The sequence below is a fragment of the Mesoplodon bidens genome (genome assembly GCF_964165515.1).
Source record: "Mesoplodon bidens genome assembly, chromosome: 3".
Lineage (NCBI taxonomy): Eukaryota > Metazoa > Chordata > Mammalia > Artiodactyla > Ziphiidae > Mesoplodon > Mesoplodon bidens.
In genome coordinates this window covers 92,295,510-92,318,719 of record NC_138178.1, presented here as the reverse complement: position 1 = coordinate 92,318,719, position 23,210 = coordinate 92,295,510, and the positions used below count along the sequence as shown (strand labels likewise).

Below are 23,210 nucleotides of genomic sequence, written 5' to 3'. Positions count from 1 at the left end.
TGCCATTCTGTACTTTTAAAAAGTGTTATAAGGAAAAGGAACTAAAATCAAACAGTATCAAAGCAACAAAATGTAAGCAAACAAAAAAACTTGTAACTGTACAAAAAGAGTCCAGTTCTTTTATCTTTCTTTATAGGTCCTATTTTCTTCTTTTTTTTTTTTAGTAAGTCCTATTTTCTTTATACTTAATAATTGTGTATTTCTCTACTGGACCAAATTTATGTTATTAACATCAGACTTAATTGTGGGATATTTAATAGTTAATAATATTTAACTCTAATAAGGACTTATCTGTAGCTGAGTCTAGATCATTCTGTGCTCAGGTCTCATGCTGTGTGTTTTATAACTTTCTTCAGTCATCTTTGGATCTTTAAGGATAATGGTCAGGAATGGCACTGGTCAATGTAATCTTAGGATTACCTAAAAATAATATTTTTAGCTAATATTGTCCCATTTCATCAGAAATACAAGAATGATTTAAATGTTAGGTTCTTTTCCTTTATAAATTAATGTATGTATTAGTGAACAGTAAATGGTTATGAAGAACCCTGGACTCAAAAAATCTGAATTTACTTATCTGAGTGCCTTTACAAAGGCTTCTTTTTATTCCTCAAGCCCAGTAGTTTGCGTTCTAAGACAACTAGTCTTCATGAGCGCCTTGAGCTGGGGTGACAGAAATGAATGAATGTCTTTTCTATTGATTTCTGGGAATCTAGTTTTGTTCTTGGTCACTCTTCTGCTCAACCTGAACAGAGATCCACTTGTCTGATAAGCAGAGTTTCTCTTTCCAGCACATTCGGTTTTAGATTGTAGATTCAAGGGGTGGTTGGGGAGAGTGATGCTGGAGCTGGAAGTTTAAGCTGGAGTTTCAGGGGCTACCACAGTGACACTTCTGAAGTTGGTTAGGTTCTGGAACATGTTGCAGTCCATTTCCACAGTGAGCCTCTGGATCCCCACCTGCATTGGTGTGAACTCGAGTTGGGTGCGCAAGGTGTTTCCAGGCTGCACCGAACTTAATCTGAAATAAAGGAAAAGGCAAGTGCTAGTTCTTTCCCAGGGTCATTGCTTTGCTGGTCCCAGTGGCTCTGATCCTTACCTGCTTAAAGAAGTGGACTCTGAAGAAATAAACATCCAAGTACCTTGCTGTTAAAACAGAGGAGGTTTGAAGGGGATGGAAGGCAGGAGCCTCCTATGGTGAGCAGTTGTATGTTTGATCCTATTCTAAGGGCTTCCAAGTTGCACCTATTGTTTCACCTGTGACTTCAGTCTGGTCCCGTTCTTAGTATGTTTGGGAAGGCTGTTTTGGAACCCTCGTTGCTAACTGCAGTGGATCCAGTGGGCATATTGAGATGTCAGTATGTCAACAGGTGGTGTTTTGCAGCCCTGTCAGCAACCTTCTAGTCTGCCTGTGGACCCTCTTATGTTGACTGAGGGAATGGTGCAGATTTTTTTGAGGAGCTTTGCCCCACAATTGAGCTGGGAGAACACAAGTCTGGTTAAATGTTGGTAGTGCCTCCTCTCAACTTATGGGCAAGACTGACCCACTGAGTTTCTTGAGGCTGAGGCAGTGGCTTAACAACCAGACAACCTGTGAGGGACCTCAGAGGGTGGTAGGAGTAGGCATCATGAACTCTAAACTGTATGTATGTATTCAGCAGAGGATGCCGTGGACATCATGAGAGAAGGAGCAATAATGAATGAAGATACAACATCTAAAACCAACAAGGCACTAATCTAGACTATACAGGGTTTGTGTATACACACACACACACACACACACACACAAATCAACAAGGAATAAAGGAACACCAAAAGAAATGTGGGCAAAGTTAAAAGCAAAATATACAGAGGAGGAAATAGAAAAGGCTAATAAACATATGAAGAGTTACAAATTAAAACAATGAGATATTACCTTATCCTGTTAGACTGGAAAAAAAGACAAAGCTGGGTATTGCCAAGAGTGGAGGAATGGTAGGAAGATAGAAACTGTCAAGTACTGCTGGAGAGAGTTGTAGACTCTTGCAGCCATTATGCAAGCCAATCTGATAGCACGTGGTCAAACCAGGTCATATCCTATGTCTCAGCAACTCTGTTCCTGCGCGTATTTCCCCCCACCTCCCACAGATTTTCAGGCGAGTATGTAAGGGGACGTATATTTGTAGTGTCCGAGAGTTGGAGGCGCTGTGGAGTGGCGTGGTAGGAAATCGGGGGTGTACACGATGGAGTAATATGCAGCAGAAGCAATGGACTTGACGTGGGTGAATCGTAAAAACGAGAAAAAGAAATTAGACGTAACACCATTTACGTAAGTTAAGAATACAGTACTCATGAAGCAACAGTACTCATTTTATACATACTAAAAAAGGGATATGAAGGGTGGTAGTGGGAATGGGGCTAGGGAATAGGAGTAAAAGAGAATGTGTAAATAAAATCTGTATTGTGTTGTCGCTAGTAGAACGCAGCTCTCTGGCTTCACTGAGAGGCAGCCTACCCTCCCTGTGGCGTTCCCTCCCACCCAGCCCTAACCCCCTCACCTGCATTCATCAGCAATACCAGGCTTTCCCTGTGTGACCAGGGCCGCGGCCAGCATCAGGTGCCCGAGAGGCACAGAGCCTCCGCCGTCACTCCTGCACCCACCTTGGTGGCCCCAGGATGAGAGAGGCCCTAATCCTTTAGTTCAACTCTGGCAGGTATTTGCTCTGTCTCCACAGACAAAGCAAAGAGACAGTCATCGATCTTGGGTTCCTGCCTTTCTGACCAGTTGAGATGTTTTTGTGGGTTGAGAAGCTTGCGGTCTCTTACCTGTAGCTCTTCTCTCTGTGAATGAGTCCCCTTCCGAAGATGGAGATCACACAGCCCTTCATGGGAGCATCTAAGGAGTTATGGATGCTGACTGAGGCCGTAAGGGGCTGATGTTGCTCTGCTGTCTCTGGCATCTGTGGGAGATGCCAAGAGCACAGAGCTGCAGTCACTCCTTCCCCTCCTGGCCACCCTCCCTGAAGCCTCCTCAGTTACTCTCCTAGCTCTGCCATCCTCACCCAAACTCCAAAGCTGACTTCTCTACCCCTCTACCTGCTCTTCCTGCATTTACTCTCACCCTTGACCCATCACTGACAACCTCTGATGGTGCCTTTCCCTCACTTAGAAACTTTGGAGGGTTTCCCATTTTCCTCAGAATCCAGCTTCGGTTGGCATTCAGAGCCCTTCCTGATCTGCCCCCAATCTACCCGCTGGCTCATCTGTGCCTCCCCTGACTGCAAGACACCCCAGCCTCTTCGGACACTTTCAGAGCCTCAGTGCACCCCTCAGGCTCCCCTCCTTTGGGCCTCTTTACTCAGCCTTCTGTCTGCAACAGCCTTCCCCCACCCCTGCACTGAAAGCTTACCCATTTTTCAAGGCCCAACACAAATGCCACATCCTCCATGAAGTCTTCCCCAAACCCACCAGCTGGAATCAATCCCCTTTACTTCACTTGTCCCAGAGTGACTTTGTACCTCTCCTAAAGCTCTGACGTAAAAAACCACACGTTGTGTCTCCCTTGCCCAACTGTAATAACCTCTTCCAGAGCAGAGACCAGGTCACGTTCGTTTCGGTCTGGGTAGACATGTGGAAAGAGTAATGGACCAAGAGCCCTAAGCCTCTAAAATGTCCTATTTTTATGATTGTGGGCATGACGCTCTCTGGGACTGTTTCCTCCTCTGAACAATGGGAACAATTCCACCTCCCAGGGCTTTTGTATTAAAAGAAGTAAATGAGGTGAAAATACATTGGCACATGCACAAAGTGCTAAATAAACATAGGCTGTTATTATCTCTGTAAGTATGGAGGCAGCAACTGGGAAGACCCCAATTTTAGAAAACTTAATCTGAACTGAAGTTGGAAGATTTAAACGTTAATAGCATGTATAAGAAACCATCTCTTTCAAGAGAAGGAGCTCTCAACCCAGCATTTCCTGGTAGTTCTTCAGCACGGTCACCTGCTCTGAAGCTCGAGGGGCTCGGTGCCTTCTGAAACGGGGACCTGAGTAGCGGCAAATGCCAGTGATATGGGGAAGGACTGGTGCCTACCTCGATGGCAAGGTGTGGTCTGCAAATGGCGATGTCTTGCTGAGCAAAGCAGGTAAGGCTGGAGTGTGTTGCCATAGCGGTGAGTTTGAGGAAACTATTCTCTGGCGGGTTTTGTTTAAAATTGGAGAAGGACAAGAAGGTGGAGATTTTCTCAGCTGAAACATATGACAGGTGGAGTCAGCGCCCAGGGGTGAGTGCACGCGCCCTGGAAACAAGCAGTAGTTTCACACACAACGCAAAGGAGTCGGGAGCTCACTGAAGCCAGAAAGATGCCTCATTCCTCACAGCAATTTCAGAATTGAACTCAGTCAAGAACCCACCCATGACCGCCATCACCGCCACCACTAACACTCTTGATGGACCACCTCCACAGGGCTGGGGAAAGGGCCCCTGTGAACTAGGTCAAGTGAAGCTCTTGGAGCCTGTTTCCTTGTCTAATAATAACGCCTACCTGGAGGGATGGCTTGTGGTTCATGAGACAGTCATTAAGTGCTGGTCTCAGACCTGCCGCCCAGCCGTGGCTGAATATATGTATGCTTAGTCCCTGCTTCTGCTCTTTCCCTTTTGCGGAGAAAATGAAGCCATCTTTTGTCCTTGAGGAAGCCTCTCGAGCTCATGTTCTCATTCGCAACCTACAGACGTAGACATCTACCCCTGCTGTTAATGGCCCCCCCCGGAGGGTGAGGCATCCCCCCTGTCCAAGTCCAGTCCTTTGCTTTTTAAATCAGTGCCCCACCCTGACCCCACCACTGCTTAGCTGTGTAACTTTGGGCAAATTATTTAACTCTGTGTCTCGGTCTCCTCATCTGTAAAGTGGGATAATAATGATTCCTGCCTCATAAGGTCGTTATGAGGATAAATGAGATGATGCATATAGAACACTTAACACCATGTTTGCCAAAAATAAGTGCTTGATAAATGTGAGCTATAATTATTCTAGTTGCCTCTCATTTCCCCAAGGGTTGCACCATCAATTATAACCCATCTCTCCTGAGGTTTCTGTCTTTTTCTCTCTGCTGATTCTTCCTCAGCATATAAGTGGATTCAGCTGTCTCTCATCTTAAAAGAAAACAAAGAACACCCTCCTCCCCAGTGTCCCTGGCTGACTACCACCAGATCTCCCTTCTTTTTCCATCCATTCTTCCAGGAAGGACTGCACACCTTGTCTCACTTCCTCAACTCTCAATCTGTTTAAGCCCCAGGAACCTGGTCTTTGCCATTGCTTCTCTGTCAGACCACTCTGTCAGTGGACGCTTTTCAGCCCTGACCTCTCATGGCCTCTCTGCTGACCTTGCTTCGTGCCCCCATCCTCTCTTTCACTTCTCAGTCTCTCACTCTGCTCTTTCCCTGACTGCCCCCTGCACCCCAACATGCTGGTGCTGCCTGGGTTTCCTCCTCACCCTCTCACAGTCCTCTCCCACTCCCCCCACCCCCATCCAGGCCTTTATCTTGCATACCAGGTTTAGGTTTCCAGCTGCCTACTGGCCATCACAGCTTGGATGTCTTATGGGCTTTCAAATCCAACATGCCACAAACAGAACTCAACGTCTTTCTCCCCAAACCTGCTCTTCCCCATTTGCTGTATTCTGGAGGCTCACCCAAACTGGAAGCACCCTCTCCCCACATACACGAGTTCAATCTAGCCCACCTCTTCAATATGACTTCATTTGAAAGGTGCTGCTAGTTTAGTTTGTCCTTCATTTCTTGGCTTGATTATTACAAAACCTTCCAACCTCCAATCCAGTGGTTGTCGACATTGGATGTACGTTAGAATCATATGGGAAGCTTTATAAAACAATCCCAGTGCCAGGCCACACCCCAAATCAATTATAACAGACTCTGACGGTGAGGCCCAAGCATCAGTATTTTTAAAATTCCCCAGGTGATTCAACGTGCATCCAAGGTTGAGAATCACGACTCTAATACGACCCCTTCCATTCCATTCTGCCCATGAATTTCTGATCACATTGACTCCCCTGGTTAAAACCTCCCACCAGCTCCCCACTGCCCGGAGAACAAAACCCAAACTACTCAGGAGGACCTACAAGCCCCTTCATGATCTGGCCTTGTCCAGCTCTCACACCACTCCCCCACTCCATCCCTCCCTCCCTTGGAAAGGGAACAGGGTGGAGGGACTGGAGGCAGCGGGGACCAGTCAGGAGGCTGCTGCAATCACATAGACAAGCACTATTCCACTGATTCTCTTGCCTGCACATTGGAATCACCCAAGGACTTCAAATTTTTTTTGATGTTTGGGCCAAACCGTAGAGTTTCTGACTTAATTGGCCTGGGGTGCACGCTGAGCATCAAACTTCCCCCAGGTGGTTCTGATATGCAGCAAAGTTGGAGAACAACTGCTCTAGTCCAGGGAATTTCGACCCTAGAATAACCCAGGGAGCTCTGAAAAAATACCAGTGCCTGGATCCCATCCCAAATCAATTAAATAAGAATCTGAAGGAGGAGGAAGAACCTGAGCATATGTCCCTTCTTCCTGGAATGCCCTTGACCCACTTTTCTGTCTGACACTGTCCTACTCAATCTTCAAGACCGAGGGCATCCCGATTTACCTGGGGGCAGCCTGCTCCAGCCTGGGTAAGACGCTAACCCGCCATTGTACTCTGTTTACCTTATCAAGCACTTCTTACACTGCTTCTCACACTGTCTGTTTGCTTATATAACTGCAATCAGAATTGTAGGGTTTTTTCCCTGTGTGAAGCTCAATAAATATGTGTTGAATGAGAAAGAGAGAAAAAGAGAGAGAGAGAGAGAGAGAGGGCACACCAGGGGCTAGATGCTATCTCTTCAGATCTGCAGGGGGTGCTGTATGGCTGCTGCCTGCCCAGGGCAGGAGCTGGGTGTGTGGAGTGTCTGGGGAGGGGGGCCGTAGAGAGTTACCTGAGTTGGCACTAAGTATAAGGACAAGCTTCTTCGTCCAGAGCTTGGCAGCAAGGACACCATTGTAGTACACTGCCTGCAGCCCAACGGCCAGCTGCACTTCTTTATCATGGTCACTAGGGTTTAACAAGTTCACAGAGAACCGGGCGTCCCCTCCCAGGGCTAGGGAGCTGGGTGCTTCCAAGAAGAAATGTAGAGGATCATCAGTCTCGAGACTGGGAGGATGGATGCCATCGTCTTTCCCATGTTTCATTCTGTTTTCCTGGACCTTCTCCAGCACCTCTTTTTTTTGAAGAGATCCTGAAGAATGGAATAAACAAAGCAGGCCTCTTACCCAGCAGGTGTAGACTCTTTTAATAGCAGCCCAGGATTAAGGTTCATTTCCCCGCTGCTGCTCAAATGCCAAAGCCACATGAGCTTTGCAAACCTCTAGGTCCGTATGTAGCTGACTCACCACAGATACAGTGTATCTCTTCCAAGCCACTCACGGATCAAGTTCTTCAAGTTCTATGAATTTGCCCCTTGAACAGTGAGAGAGCTAGTTTTTGTACAAGTTGCAGGGACTTGAACCTTCCTAAGTGAAGAAGTTTGGACTTATTCCAAGGGCAATGGAGGCCATGGAATATTGTGGAACAGGAATATTCTGTAACATAATTATATTTGTGTCTTGGGAAGCTCATTCTGGAAACTGTAAGTTGAAAATGGAGTAATGATGGGGAGGCTGGAGGCAGGGGTCTAGTTAGGAGGTTGCTGTAATACTTTAGATGAGAGATGATGAGGCCCTGGATGACCTACAGGCAATGGGGAAGGAGATGAGGAGATGGGTGTGAGAGTACAGTGGGGTGGTGATGGGGGAGACTCAAGGACAGTGCAGGCCTTCTTGTTTGGACAAATGGGTGGACAGTGCAGTGGTGGGCTCCAAATCAGCCTGGAGGGGTGCTGAAGGAGAGCAAAAGAGAGAGAACGTCTCTTGGCAGCTGGGCTTGGTATTAACTGTGCCGTTGTATAGCAGTGGTTCTTAACTGGGGGCAGTTGTGCTCCCAGGGGACATCTGGAAATGTTGGGAGACATTTCTGGTTGTCACAACTGGTGGCAGTGGTTGAGGGGGAGCTGGCATCTAGTGGATAGAGGCCAGGAAGGCTGCTGAATGTCCTATGGTGCACAGCCCTCCACAACGAAGTCAGCCAGTCCAAAATGTGAATAATGTCAAACAGGGCTGAGAAATCCTGTTTTCTATGATGGGGAAAGGACCTCTCTTTGGCCTGCGTGTGTCTGGCCCATTCTTTTCCTCCTGTTGCTGTTTCAGGGCCCTCCTCTGCCCAGTACCTTCAGGATACTTGTAGTTCTGCGTGATGTCCTCACAGCGGTCACAGTCCACACCCTTGGTGCTGATGTTGTTGCCCACATACTTAGTGTTGGAGTCGGTCAGCTCCAGTGTCCCATCCTCATGGCACTTCCAGACCACACATGAGGCGTTTATTGAGGCAAAAATGTCTGATACTGCAGGGGTCAGCCCCAGCGTCCCCTCCTTGACTGCTTTGACTGGGACCAGATCACAGGCCTCCAGGACTGAGGGGGAGAAAAGTCGGTGAGTGAGAGGAACCATGCCCAGACCTCAGCTTGGGTCAGAGCTGCACAACAGCAGTCCCCATCCTATGCCCTATTGTCCCTCCCCTGGGATCAAGGTCAGAGGTGGGCACTAGGCAAGGTTTCTGAGAGGGCACTGCTGAGGTGAAACTCACTATTTAGCGACAACACTTTGGTCATGGCCTAGAGCAGGAGCCCTCTCAGAAACTGGACAGGTAATAACCTCAGAGGTACAGAGTACACGGGAGTTCCTAAGCCAGCTTGACTACAGACATGATAGGAATAGGTTGCCTTTGCTGAACACTTCCTATGTGCCAGGCTCTGTGACAGTTCTGTTCCTGGGAAACGAAGAGCCATCCTTTTATAACTCCTGAATTCCTTCAGGAATTCAGATGAGCTTGAGCCTATCCTGATATCCTCTTCATCCACATCCAGAACCCCAGAAGTCCCACTCTACAAGCTGTCTTAAGACCCTCTGCCCTTCCATGAGACTCAGCTCCCTCACCTGTTGCTCTGAAGGGGGCTAGTCTCCCTGAGACCTTGGGGCCAAGATGGCTAATGCATTTGTTCCCTTGAGCCTGCGGGCATCAGGTCAGCATTCTGCTGGTCACTATCATTCCTGGCGCTTCTCCTGTTTTAGGGGATGCAGACCCCCTTTGGACCACCTGCTGCCCCTCTTTCCTCTCCGAAGGACTGCTTGTCCTCATGCAGCTCTGTGCAGCCCAGGGAAGTCCTGGGCCCATGCCCAGGCTTTACCTCCACCTCCATTAGGGGCACTTGGGTGCAGAATCTGCCATCCATCATAACCCTGGGGAAGAGCAGGCCGAGCCATCCAGCACTCCGTGGAAGTCTGGAAGATCCTGAAGGTAGCAAAGGAAGCAATTCAAGTGGGGAAAAAAAGAGTCCCGAAGCGGTCCTAGAAATGACAGAGCTGTTACTAGGGGGACAGGAGGATGCCGCATAAAAGTGGTTGCAACACTCCTGGCAAGGGGCATGCACTCCACAACTCACCCTGACCGTCAGCATCCTGCCTTCAAGAGTCTTGAAGGCCTACTCTCAGCAGGGCCACTTGGGGTTCCCATGGTGACACCCCACAGGCTTGGAGCCCTTCCAGGTCTGGGACCTCATCCCCTTCGGGCTTCTCACCAGATTCTGCCTCTGTGGTCTTCTCCATTCTGAAGCCCCTCCTCACTGTAGTACTCATCTACGAGCAGGCCCCCGCCAGTGCCCTGGGCTGAGGTGAACGTGGTAACGACGCGGGCAGGGATTCCCAGACCTCGCAGCACTGCATGGAAGGGGGCAGGGGGTCAGGGCACCAGAGAGGCCTGGGATGGGGGGGCAGGGTACATGGCTAGCATTTTCAGGGTCTCTCTGGACACCGGGCACTTTCACTATCTTAAATGCCAAGTGACACTGTGAAAAGAGAAGGGGCACAGGCACCAGAAAGTTAGAATTGACACCAGCCAGACCCAGGCCAAATGAGGGCCCAGAAATGAGGAACAAAGCAGTTAGACAGCAGGCAGAGTACACAGTGGAGCGAGGCTTACAGTATACACAGCAGGGCTTGCTTTCCTGGGGCAGGGCCAAGGGACGCTTCGGGGAGAAGTGAGTTTGGGAGCAGAGCTCGCCAGATGGGCCCCACTTTGCCGAAGGGGCAGAAGGAGCAGCAGCTGGTTGGGAGGAGCTGCTCAGGATAAGTAGCTGGTTTCTTGGCCAGACGGTGCACCGGAAGCAGTTATGGGTGTGATGGAGGCGGGGAAGTGCTGCGGGTGGAGGAGCGGCAACCCACGAAGCAGGGCAGACACTGGCCGTCGCCAAGGGGACGTTTGGGTGCGGCAGGCAAGCCTGCTCCGTACCTGTGCAAGCAACGGCGGCCAACACCCAGGCCTGACCATCATACACGGGCCTCCCTTGGCCCTTGACCCACTGCCGCAGGATGGGCGTGCTGCCCCGGCGCTTGTTCAGCAAGGCCCTTTCCTCGGTGGTCTGGGTCTGCGGGGTGGGCAGGACACACTTCTCCTTGAGGGCGTGCAGCTGTTTGGGGGAAATGTGGGTGGGCAAGGAGGGCTCATCACAGTTCTCCAAGCGTGGTGAACAGACCACCTGCATGGCAATCACCTGGAACTTGTTACACCTGCGTGTCCCTGGGCAGTGAAAGCACTGAGTCCTAACCACTGGACCGCCAGGGAATTCCTGGGAATCCTCCTTTTTAACAAGTCCTCCAGAAGCAGGGGTTCATGGACCGTAGTGAAAAGCAAAACTCAGGACACAAGAGCGGCAGGAGGGCTGCCCCTCGCGGGAGCGCTTTCGCTGCTCCTTGGCCTGCCTGGCTCCCATTCCTTGTAAGTGTTTGCACCTGGGGCCTCGAGGCCCACGCATCCCAAGCTTCCTCCCCCCTCGCAGGCTGGCCCTGTCCCTCACCAGCTCTTCAGAGGCGTGGACGGAGCCACATGAGGAAATGCGGAACATGTTATTCCTGTGAGAGAACTTTCAAGGACAACAGGAAAGCACCAAGCTACCTTCATGGGAATAATTTAGAAATGAGAACAAATTCCTTTGACCACCTTAGCAGCAAACACTGGGTAAGATGGACCTGACCCCCTTCCTCCCAGGGACCTAAGCCCCCAGGTTGGGCTGGGGGTGGGGAGGAAGGGAGGGGGGAGCACTCCAAGGAAATCCAGGCCAGTTATAGTCCTTGCTGGCTTGTGTCCTGAGGGGTGACACCTCCCTGTGCTTTTCTCTCCCCTGTGGGTGCTACTGTCCTTCCCTCCTCACTCAGAACCTTCTTCAAGGACTGTCCCCCACACCCTGGGAGGAGGGGACCACTTGTGATTTGAAGATTGCCAGGGACGTAGAGGTGGGGCAGCTCTGTCAGAGGGTTGCCGTCTCGTGGCCTCCCCCTCCCGACCCTGTCCTCACTCACCAATGCGCCCAAGACACGCGCCACATGCACGGGGTTGCCCCACTTCTCCACCCGCTTGTCCACGCTCAGTAAGTCCAGGCTGAGGTCGATGACATCCTCCTCGAGCTATAAGAACCACACAGGGCCATGATGGTGGGTGTGCAGGTTAGGCATTCCTCCCACAAGTCAACCCCGTCCCCTCGTCCTTCTCCAGACTCAGGCTCCACTCCTTCCTGCCTTGCCCCCTCGGGAGTTCTGGCTTTTTCCTCTGCCCCCAGGGCTGCCTGGTCCCTGTGCCTGGCACTCCAGCCCTTTGCCTCTTCTGTTGTCTGCCTCCTGATAGCGTGAGCTCTTGAGCGCCAGGGCTGTGTCGAGTCCTTTCATTTCTATCGTTTTCCATGTCATTTGCTCCCACTGCCCCTGACAGGGCAGTCCTGTGTGGGGGCAGATAAGACAGCAGCTCCTGCTCTTGAGGAGCCCGGGGTTAGGAGTGAGGGGGACATGTGGCCGCTTAGGCTACAGATCTCAGCAACGTGGCCAGGACTCTAGGAGAGATGCCCACCCAGGGAGCACAGTGGAGAGAGTCACTCTGCCTCTGGGGGCTGGGGAAGGCTTTCAGAGGGCCTTAAAAGATGGGTAGGAGTTTTCCAGGGGATAAGGGAGGGAAGGTATTCCTGGCAGAGGGAACATTCAGCCTGTACATTCAAGGGATGACCAGGGGCTGGAGCATGGAGTGGCTCTTGGGGAAAGGAAAGCAGTGGCCCGGCTGTGAAGAGCCTTGTGTGTCAAGCCCGGGGATTTGTTTTTTATCCTGTAGATGGTGGGGATTTAACAGAGGTTTGATTTGCATCGTCTTTAGGAAGATAACTCTGGAAGCTGTGGAGGATGGTCTAGTGTGGCTCTGAGGGAAGAGAGGTACCACGGGGCTGAAACTGCATAAAGAAATGGCCTCATGACCAGGGGAGTTTGGACCTGGCCACTCTGTTGGACCTGAGTACTGAAGGTTATGGGACACTCACTGTCCCCCAGGCTTCCCTGGAGGCCCCTGTACCTGGCCAAAGTCCCAGGGCTCAGCCTGGATGCAGTCAGCCGTGCCCAGGAAGATGAGGCCGTTCTGGTTCAGCAAGTACTCCCTGCGTTGAGCTTCATTCGCCAGGAACACAGCATCCTCTGGAGAGAAGCAGGCAGGAATGAGGCTCTGTGGGATACTGGGCTTGCCCTCCACCTCCAGGCCTCTGCCCTCCATGCTCAGGTGGGATCCAGCTGCAGGCCTTCTCTTCAGCTCCAGGCCTGATGGGGACTGAGGAGGAACCCCCTCTTTTCACCCCACACTGGGATCCAGGCTCCTCTCTGGTAAGAGTGGGGAAGGGGGTCAGAGTCCCTGGGTCAGCCATGGTGGCCTTCATGGTCAGCCAGCCAACAGGAACAATCCAACCTTAAAAGGCCTACTGGTTCCCGAAGATACTTGCAGCCAGAGTGCTACTGAACCAAGAGAATTTGGCAACAGCCCAGGGAGCATCCCAGGGGGCCTGTTATGTCTCTCTCTCTCTCTCTCTCTCTCTCTCTCTCTCTCACAAGTTCAACCAAAAAAAAAAAAAAAAGTGATTCCGAAAAACCAGTCAAACATGTTGACAGGCATGAGCAGAAGGGAATTTGAGCAGGTATGTGTGGAGCGGTAGCCAGAGCATTAGTTTCCACCCAGGGTGTCCAAGTGGGTCTGGGACTCCTATGGTCTCTCCCCATTGCCCCTCCTGCTGTCTTCATCCAAGGGTTGGGCTGGGGATCATGAGGAGGGTGGGGGCTTTAAGGAGGCCATCACCCACTCTAGGAAGCTGGGAGCAGCAGAAGGACCTGCTCTGCTTGCCAAGTGTCTCCCTCTGCCTGGTGCTAGGGGTGAAGTGGGGGGTGGTAGACTAGTTCCTGGAGACTAGAAAGAGAAGAGGATTTCCAAACCATCCCCCAGGATCCAACTGGGATGAGGGTACTCAAAGTAAAAGAAGGATGGCATATTAGAAATCAGGAATCCCTGAAAAACCTGGGACAGAGATCACAGAACCATGGGCCCAAGGAGACCTGGGCCCCTGCCCCTCCATCCTTAGTACTGTCTGTGAAGTCAGCTGGACATCACTTCTTTGGAAATCACTTTAAACCGAGGTGTTTGGCCCCAGGCCCTGCAGGCTCTGGGAAGTACATTTTCAGAGCATAGCTAGCAGCCCCTCCTCTTCTCTGCTTGGGTGTAGCCCCTCCCCCCTTTATAAAGTCCCTGCTTATGAATAGGACTCTTTCATTACAGGATGCAAAATTTCCTTTTGAATCCAGGAGAGCCCCATCTCCAAGTATGCTGAGACTGAATCCCAGATAACCTCTGAAAATCTCTTACCTCCCAGGTGAGCAGTGCCAACAACTCACTCCTGGCCAGACAGACACTGCCCCCCTCCACGCCTCCCTCACCCCCATAGAGAGGCCTTCCCTACACAGGTCCCTAGAAGCCAGGCATGGAGGCAAGAATCCTGGCACTGAGTCAAAACTGTGAGCTCCCTCTGAACCAAGCACTGTCCCAGAACTGTCTTTGCTGTGTCTTTGCTCTGGCCATCAGGGTCTAGCTCTGGATGTGGGCTCAGAGTCAGCGAGGCAGGTACACTAAAGCCTCAGTTTTGGAGGGAAATGGCTTGAGGGTCTTTCAGTGTACGGAGAGCCATGGGGCCTCCCCCAGCGGAAGGGGCCCTGAATCCACACTCACCCACATGGGGCAAGGGCACCTCAATGGACACTAGTTCCCATCCATTGTTCAACCTGCCAAACCCCTTGGAGCAGAAGCAAAGGGCCTGAACTGAGGAGAGACAGGGCCACCTGAAAGCAGGGGTACTGCAGAACCCCAGCCTGGGCAAAAGAAGTGGAGATAGGGAGCTCACTGGGATTCAGGTGCCATATAGAAAGGGCCTCAGGTACTGGGGTGCAGGAACCTGGTAAGAGTTCTTCTACTTCCCCTTGTTCACAGCCCTGCCTCACAATGGGGCTGTGAAAGGAAAAGGCTTGTCTGGCGTAGCAGGGGCAGGCAAGCAGGAGGAAACTTTTCCCGTCCCCCAAACAACTGTTCAGGGAACACAAAGGTTTAAGGTGGGGGGTGGCAGATTCTAAAGGGAAGACAGATTCAGTCTTCAGAATGAGCAGGAAGAGGAAATGTTCTCTTAGCTCCCGTTTGGAGCACGTCAGCCGTGTCTGATGACTTTTCTAGATGAAATAGTCCCGACAGCTAGAGCTGAGCTTTGCCAGAGGTGGCCACTGGAGGCCACCTGACCCCAGGAAGTCCACCCAGAGGCTGTTGAGCTAGGGAGGCTGGCTGTTTGATTTGTTGCTCCAGGCAGATATTTGGATAGGTCAGTGTGGAGAGAGCCCAGCAGTCTGTAGTAAGGACAGAACTAACAAGTGGAGAAAAGCAGAGAGCGCAGAAAGGAAGATTTACTGTGAGGTTGAAGCTGAAGCTTTGGGCCCCCCACAAGTACAGACCCCTATAAGCCCAGGGAGGAGCCTTAGCAATTCAAAATTCTGTGTTCTTTTTCTGAAAGAGGGTCCCCCAAATTATATAAACTTCAGGTCCCACAAAACCTGGATTCACCCTGGAGACAGACTATGAGAGTGCAGGGAGGGAACAGAGAAGCCCGTCCCTCAGGTTGCCTCTTTTCCTGAAGCGCTTTCCGGCTCTTGGCCCCTGTCCTGTTATAAAAGAGGGTAGTTCTCCTAGGGTCATCTCAGTGAGTCTCAGCTCCTGTGACCAAATAGCCTGAGCCAGCACCAGACAAGCGTCTGCTCTCAGTGGGGAGCCCTGGGCTGCTTCTTCCAAGGTGACCCCAAGAGAGGACCCTGGGTCTGAGAGGCCATTCAGCCAGAGGGCAGACACCACAGGAGCTGAGTGCTGGTGCTTCCCTAGAGGGAGCTGGGCCCTGAGGCCTGGAGCAGTTGCGCCCCAGCTCCGGGGCCTTGAGTCCTTTGCAGCCCAGGCTGGCCAAGGTCCAAACTCACCTCGACTCCAGGGGTTAAAGAGCAGCATGAACTGGCCCAGGCATTGCTTCTTGCCCGAAACCTGCAGCAGGAGTGAGTAGTGGCCAATGACAGCGTCTGCGGGTGTGGTCACAGAGATAGTCCAGGACTGGTCATCTCTCTCCTCCACCATTGCACTCCACCACTTCCGGTCCCCAAGACTGGAAATTGAGAACGTGGCTTGGGTCCGGTTGGCCTTGGAAGGCTGCTCTCCTGCAGTCACACAGAGAAGAATTGGTCATTTGGACCTCATTGCCACAACTCAGAGTAACAAAGTGAAGTATCACAAAGATGGAGCAAGTGAAAATTAGATTAGGAGGAGAATGAAAGCAGCCCATCCAGGAACGGGAGGCGGTAAAGGGTGATGGGAGAGCACAGGTCCTCAGTGCTCATGGACCTATATCTAGAAAAGGTTCATAGTGTATAACATGGGTGTAGTAATTATACCTCTTTCATAGGGCCGAAGTGAGGTGGGTTTTTTTTTTAATACACTTATTTATTTTATTTCTGTATTTTTGGCTGCATTGGGTCTTTGTTGCAGTGCGCCGGCTTCTCATTGCGGTGGCTTCTCTTGTTGTAGAGCATGGGCTCTAAGCACGCAGGCTTCAGTAGTTGTGGCACATGGGCTCAGTAGTTGTGGCTCGCAGGCTCAGTAGTTGTGGCCCGCAGGCTGTAGAGTGCAGGCTCAGTAGTTGTGGCACACAGGCTTAGTTGCTCCGCGGCATGTGGGATCTTTCTGGACCAGGGCTCGAACCCGTGTCCCCTTCATTGGCAGGAGGATTCTTAACCACTGCACCACCAAGGAAGCCCCCAGTGTGAGGTTTTAATGAGATATTGCATGTAAAGCCCTTGGCTCAATATCTGACATGTAGGGCTTCCCTGGTGGCGCAGTGTTTGGGAGTCCGCCTGCCGATGCAGGGGACACGGGTTCGTGCCCCGGTCTGGGAGGATCCCACATGCCGCGGAGTGGCTGGGCCCGTGAGCCATGGCTGCTGAGCCTGTGCATCCGGAGCCTGCGCTCCGCAACGGGAGAGGCCACAACAGTGAGAGGCCCGCAAACCGCTAAAAAAAATATATATATATCTGACATGTAGTACGGATTCAGCAAGTAGTAGCAATTAAATGTTATATTTAGCCTAGGTTAAATCCCATTCAGACTTTTCTACAAAACTGATATTATATACGCAACAAAGGAACCCCTTAGTGATAATGTGGCTGAGCAACTTCTGAATCATAATAAATGCTACTTATTATGCATATTATCTCATCCTCACAGGCCCTGCCGGTGGGCAGGACTTCTGGAGGCCCAGGTGCAGTGTGAACCATGTGCCCCTTGGTGGGCAAGAGAAAGAACCCCCCAGTCCTGCTGCCAAAGAGGTCGAGGCCTGCCCCACTCACCAGTTTGTGCAATGAGGACTACCTTCTTCAGGGTACGCAAAAATGTGCGGATTGGAGCCCAGAAGTTCAGGCTGATGGTGAAGGGCTGCCCCCTCCTCACAATGAGGCGCTGGGAGCTGATGTCACTGGTGTGGTGCTCTGCATTGTTTCTTGCTGCCTGGAAGTCGCAGCTCTTGATCCCCAGGCCTATTGTGAAAAAAAAGAAATCATGGAGACTAGGCAAATATGACAACGTCAGTAAATGCAGAGACGCTGGTGTCAGAGACCAGGGTTTAAATCTTTGGCTCAACTCACTAGCTGTGCCATCTCAGGCAAGTAACTTATCTACTCTGAGCCTCAGTTTCCTCTTCCTTAGAACAATCATCCCTCCTTGCAGGGTTGTGGAAAGCAAATGAGGTAATGTATATAATACGCTTGGCACCATGTCAGACAGATAGTAAGTCCCGTTAAGTAGGACTGTTACTGTTATTAATAAGAGCGAAGCTTGTTCTCATTGTCAACCCCCCTTTCGGGTCCCAATCCAGAAACAGTGAATAAAATCCAGAATTCCACTCACCCCTACTCATTTTTTTTCTGAGAACACAATCAGACAATTTTTAGAGCTGGTTTTGAAATCACTGAGTCCAATTGTTTTGTTTTATAGGTGAGAAGAGTGAGGCCCAGAGAGTAGAAGCAACTTACTCGAGATTGCACGTGGCTCTTTCACCTAAAGGCTCATTAAAACTGTGGTACCATGCAGCCCAGAAAAACGCTACAACGAGGGGGCCTGTGAGTATCATGACATCCTCTCAGGCAGTTCTCACTTTACATCGAGAACTTGTAAATGTAAATGTGCTAACAGAGACCCCTGAGATTTCTGCATTCTCTGCTATTGCCTGTTTCCTGGCTTGGTGTCTGCCTCTGCCCCCTTTAGTTGGATTCCCTGGCTCCTACCTTCCTTCTCTCCCATTTAGCTTTGATGTACCACAACCCGGTGAGAAGAGCCATGTTAGGATGATCCTGGGATAAAGAATATAAATCCGTTTAACCACCATCACCATCTTACCACCATCATCATGACGATGACCAATTTTACCACCAACAACCTACCCTATTGCCACTCCATAGCCATGCTCCCAGTACCATCGCTACCACAGCACCCACCACCACTTCCCACCGTAACCCACCTCCATCATCTCCACTGCTGCCAGCACCGACTACTACCCTCCCCACCAGAGCCACACAACCATTACCTCCAGTACCACCGGTACCCACTGCCAGCCCCCACACCTCAGCCCCTCCACCAGCAGCAGCACCCATTTACTATCCCCCCACTACAGCCCTACCACCATCACCTCCACCACCATTAGCACCCACTACCACCTCGCCGTCACGGTCACATCATCGTCACCATCCTGCTTCTTTTAATGAAAACATGTAATGATGGAGGAGCTACTGAGAGCCCAGTAAGCCCTGTGGAGAGCAGGATTGGCTCACCTTGTCCCATGGCTGCAGGCTGCTCTTATCCACTTGGCTATAGGAAATGCCTGTCTTGAACTGTTGCTCTGAGCTTCCTCTCTGAATCTGTCTTCCAGACAGAAAATGGTGAAGGCACTTTTGTTGGCTTAAGAATCTATAAATACTGGAGTTTCCTTCTGCTTCCCCACATGTTGGTCTCTCCTGCTCCTTCCCGTCTGGTATCTCTTGGACCAGCTGCTAGGAGTTCCCCTTTCTCGTTTTATCTCTTGTGCCAGGAGGCCCAGACAAGGCTACGTCTGGCAGGCTGGAGGGGGGGGTGGAGGGGGGGAAGATCTGACAGTTGGAGAAGCCCAGGTAAGCTTCTAAGCCTCTTGCTTCAGTGGCCTCAAGAGACCCTCAGAGATGTTACCTGGATGACACTGAAAGACTCTGGAAGGAGGCCCATGTCCAACTCCAAATTCAGGCCCTAAACATATCATGAGCTGCAAGTTGTTAGATGTTCATGGGCCATTTTGATAGTATAAAGAGAGAACATGTGTGTCTGGGATTCATCTGTGTGAAAGAGATTAGCGGGTGGAAGTTGTTGGTGAAAAATAAATGTCCTAAAAGCAGAAGCAAGAGCTCTGCCCCTTCCAAGCCTGATGGGTTTGGGACACTCTACCAGAAGGTTTGGAACTCTGTTGGGACTTAGGGCTTATGTCTTTCCTATTTCTACTTGTTTAGTCAACAAGGACACGACACAGAGGAGGATCTCCTATTTGGCCCTCTTTGGCCTCCTGGGTTTTATCTGGGCTTCTGAGACTGTGTCACCACCAGAAGCTCTCTCAGGCGCAGCTGGACTGGCCTGCATATATATGGCATATCTATAGAAGGATATAAAAGAAACTACAAAGACCATTGGTTGCCTGTGGGGAGCGGAGCTAGGGAATGGGGTAAGAATGTGATTTTTCTGCTGTTTACTGTTTTGTTTTGTTTTTAAACATCTTTATTGGAGTATAGTTGCTTTACAATGGTGGGTTAGTTTCTGCTGTATAACAAAGTGAATCAGCTATACATATACATATATCCCCATATCTCTTCCCTCTTGCATCTCCCTCCCACCCTCCCTATCCCACCCCTCTAGGTGGTCACAAAGCACTGAGCTGATCTCCCTGTGCTATGTGGCTGCTTCCCACTAGCTATCGATTTTACATTTGGTAGTGTATATATGTCCATGCCACTCTCTCACTTTGTCCCAGCTTACCCTTCCCCCTCCCTGTGTCCTCAAGTCCATTCTCTACTAGGTCTGCATCTTTATTCCCGTCCTGCCACTAGGTTCTTCAGAACCATTTTTTTTTTTTAGATTCCATATATATGTGTTAGCATACGGTATTTGTTTTTCTCTTTCTGACTTACTTCACTCTGTATGACAGACTCTAGGTCCATCCACCTCACCTCAAATAACTCAATTTCGTTTCTTTTTATGGCTGAGCAATATTCCATTGTATGTATGTGCCACGTCTTCTTTATCCATTCATCTGTCAATGGACACCTTGGTTGCTTCCATGTCCTGGCTATTGTAAGTAGAGCTTCAATGAACACTGTGGTATATGTCTCTTTCTGAATTATGGTTTTCTCAGGGTATATGCCCAGTAGTGGGATTGCTGGGTCGTATGGTAGTTCTAGTTTTAGTTTTTTAAGGAAACTCCATGCTGTTCTCCATAGTGGCTGTATCAATTTACATTCCCACCAACAGTGCAAGAGGGTTCCCTTTTCTCCACATCCTCTCCAGCATTTATCGTTTGTAGATTTTTTGATGATGGCCATTCTGACTGGTGTGAGGTGATACCTCATTGTAATTTTGATTTGCATTTCTCTAATGATTAGTGATGTTGAGCATCCTTTCATGTGTTTGTTGGCAACCTGTATATTTCTTTGGAGAAATGTCTATTTAGGTCTTCTGCCCATTTTTGGATTGGGTTGTTTGGTTTTTTGATATTGAGCTGCATGAGCTGTCCAAGCTATTCTGTTAAATGAAATAAGCAAGGTATAGAACAGTATGAACAGTATGCTACCTTTGTATAAAGGTGTGTGTGTGGGAGAATATATATATAAATTTGCTTGTGTTTACATAGAATGTTTCTGGAAAGTTACTGCTTCTATATAGGAAAATTCAGTGCTTGGGAGTAAGGCTTTTTTCTTTATGTCCTTTAGTGTCTTTGTACCACAGGAATATATTATGTGTTAATATTAAAAAAAAAAAAAAACCCAAACTTGTAGGGGTAAGAAAAGGCTGACCAGAAGACTGTTTTCACCACTGTGAGCCCCCTACCTGGGAGGGCAATGGGGGAGTTGTGGGTTGGCTCCCCTTTTGGGGTTCCACTTCTGGCACTAGCAAAGAGAATCTTCTCTTTCCTGATACAATTTCCATAGAGCTTCACAAATATCCACTCTCTGGAAGTATTTCCATTGGGCCACTTTTAGAGAAGCCTGTGATGAGACGGATACTACTGTGCTTTGGGGGAGCTGGGGAAAGGCCAGTGGGAGATGTGAGGAGGATGTAGGGAGGAGTGACCAGAAAGGTCTGTCCTGCTTCCTCTTGCACCCACACCTTTCAACGCCCCAGCCTCTGACAGAACAACAAACTTTCAGCTGGTGTGCACCCAAGAAGGATTCATTTATTCATGTGTGACACAAATATTTATTGCACACTGTTGTGATTCTGGAACTGTATTAGGCACTGACTGGTAATATAGTAATAAATTAGCTGGGTGGGTACTTGCCACCAAGGAGCTTATATTCCAGCAGGGGCAAACAGACAGTATTAAGTGCTTACACCATTAATTATTACTTGCTGTTGTGACAAGTGCTATAAAAGATAAGTTCTGAGTTCTAGGACCTAGATGTGGAGGTCAAGGAAAGCTTCCCTGAGAAAGTCATATTTAAGCTGAGAAACTGGAAGGGTAAAACAGTGAGCTAGGCAATGGTACAAGGGATGGGGTAGGAGGAGAGAGAACAGCCTGTGCAAAGGCCCTAAGGCAGTAAGCAATTGAAGGAATGCCATGGGACTGGAGCACAGATTATAATGGGGAGAAGTAAGGGAAGGACTCCTCTTGCAGAGTTGAGTTAAGGATTTTTTTTTTTTTTTTTTTTTTTTTTTTTTTTGGTACGCAGGCCTCTCACTGTTGTGGCCTCTTCCGTTGCGGAGCACGGGCTCCGGACACGCAGGCTCAGCGGCCATGGCTCACGGGCCTAGCCGCTCTGTGGCATGTGGGATTTTCCCGGACCGTGGCACGAACCCGTGTCCCCTGCATCGGCAGGCGGACTCTCAACCACTGTGCCACCAGGGAAACCCCTAGTTAAGGATTTTTAATTTTATCCTTAGATCACTGGGGAGCTATTGAATGGTATTTTAAGCAACGATGTCACACAAGCAGATTTGCATTTTAAAAATACCACACTGGCTAGAATAGGGATAATAAGTTATTTAAAGGGGGCAAAAGTGGAAGAGAGAGGACCAGTAAGGAACAACTGTAATGGTTCAAGTGAGAGATGACAGTGGCATGGTCAGAGGAGTGTTGGTGAAGATAGAGGTGGACAGATTTTTTTTTTAATGTTTATTCACTTATTTGGCTGCACCAGGTCTTAGTTGCGGCACACGGAATCTTTAGTTGCTGGCACACGGGCTCTTAGTGTGGCATGCGGGATCTAGTTCCCTGATCAGGGATCAAATCCGGGCTCCCTGTGTTGGGAACACAAAGTCTTAACCACTAGACCACCAGGGAAGTCCCAGAGGTGGACAGATTTGACAGAAATGTAGGAGGTTAAATTGGCAAGACATGCTAATGGCCAGGATATGGAGGGCAAAGAAGAAAAGATTCAACGTGACTCCCAGGTTCAAATAAATTAATCATGCCGGTACATTGCTTTACAAAGCACTTTCACATACATTATCTCATATCATCTGACCTCAATCTTGTAAACGCAGTAAGGGATCAATATTCCAATTTTATTGGTGAGAAAATAGGTTCAGGGAGTAAACATGTTTATTTTAATGAATGAATTAATGGATAAATCGATTACCATACTGCCTTGTTCCAGAAAGAATTTAAGATGACTAACAATGAAACATGATGTGTCAGAACATCATATATTAAAACAATGCAAAAGATGAAAGATGAATAGAGATGGAGACAAAACAGAGCAAAGGTGAGGCTAAAAATGCACATCAAACCTACCTGTGCACATGCTGTCCACACACTAGAAATTCATCTCTAAGCTTCCCAGTATTTGAGGCTTTCCCAAGATCTCACAGTGTATGATAAAGACCGGACTCCACTAGGGTTTTCCAGCTCAGATCCCATACATCTAAGTTCATATTAGTCTGTAATCCAAACCACCACTGAGAAGGTCTCTGTAGTCAATCTTTAAAAAAAAAAACAAAACTCAAGCATTTCAACTTCTAAATATAGCAGAATGGCTTGATACCATTGCCCCTGTTGAAAATTACTAGAAATCTGACTAAAATATCTCAAATTCCTGTCTGAAGGAATCACAGGCAGCAGAGATTTGAAAGATCGTAGGGAGAAGAGAAGCACAGAGAGGTAAGCCTGACAGAGTGCCACTTTTTCCTTTGGGACACTTGCTGATTCACAGTTGGCAGATGACAGCCTGAGGATCTGAGCAGATCTCTGGCAGTCTTACAAGGCTGAAGGATAAAAATTGGAGTTTCAGTGCCATTAAGGTTGGATAACCCCAATAAACACCCCAGGTTTTCAGTAGGGAGCCCTTAAGGGCTGTACCCCAGGAGTAAATGTAAATAGGAAATAGATGAACACTTACAAAGACTGAAGCCTGATTCTGATTGTTTTTAGGCTCTCATTCAA

General features: G+C 49.3%; 1 protein-coding gene across 1 annotated transcript; it reads right to left on the bottom strand.

The window, feature by feature from the left end:
• Nucleotides 1-855: 855 nt before the first annotated feature.
• Nucleotides 856-18,493, bottom strand: EPB42 (erythrocyte membrane protein band 4.2; the record flags this gene model as incomplete). Its single annotated transcript, XM_081227868.1, has 13 exons — nt 18,364-18,493; nt 16,888-17,073; nt 15,472-15,702; nt 12,503-12,621; nt 11,473-11,577; nt 10,406-10,583; nt 9,696-9,834; nt 9,306-9,409; nt 8,289-8,531; nt 6,963-7,262; nt 4,068-4,222; nt 2,803-2,936; nt 856-1,018 (listed from the first exon to the last, which is right to left on the bottom strand). Exons 1-13 carry the CDS (start codon nt 18,371-18,373, stop codon nt 856-858), a joined length of 2,067 nt encoding a protein of 688 aa, XP_081083994.1. The 5' UTR covers nt 18,374-18,493.
• Nucleotides 18,494-23,210: the final 4,717 nt, after the last annotated feature.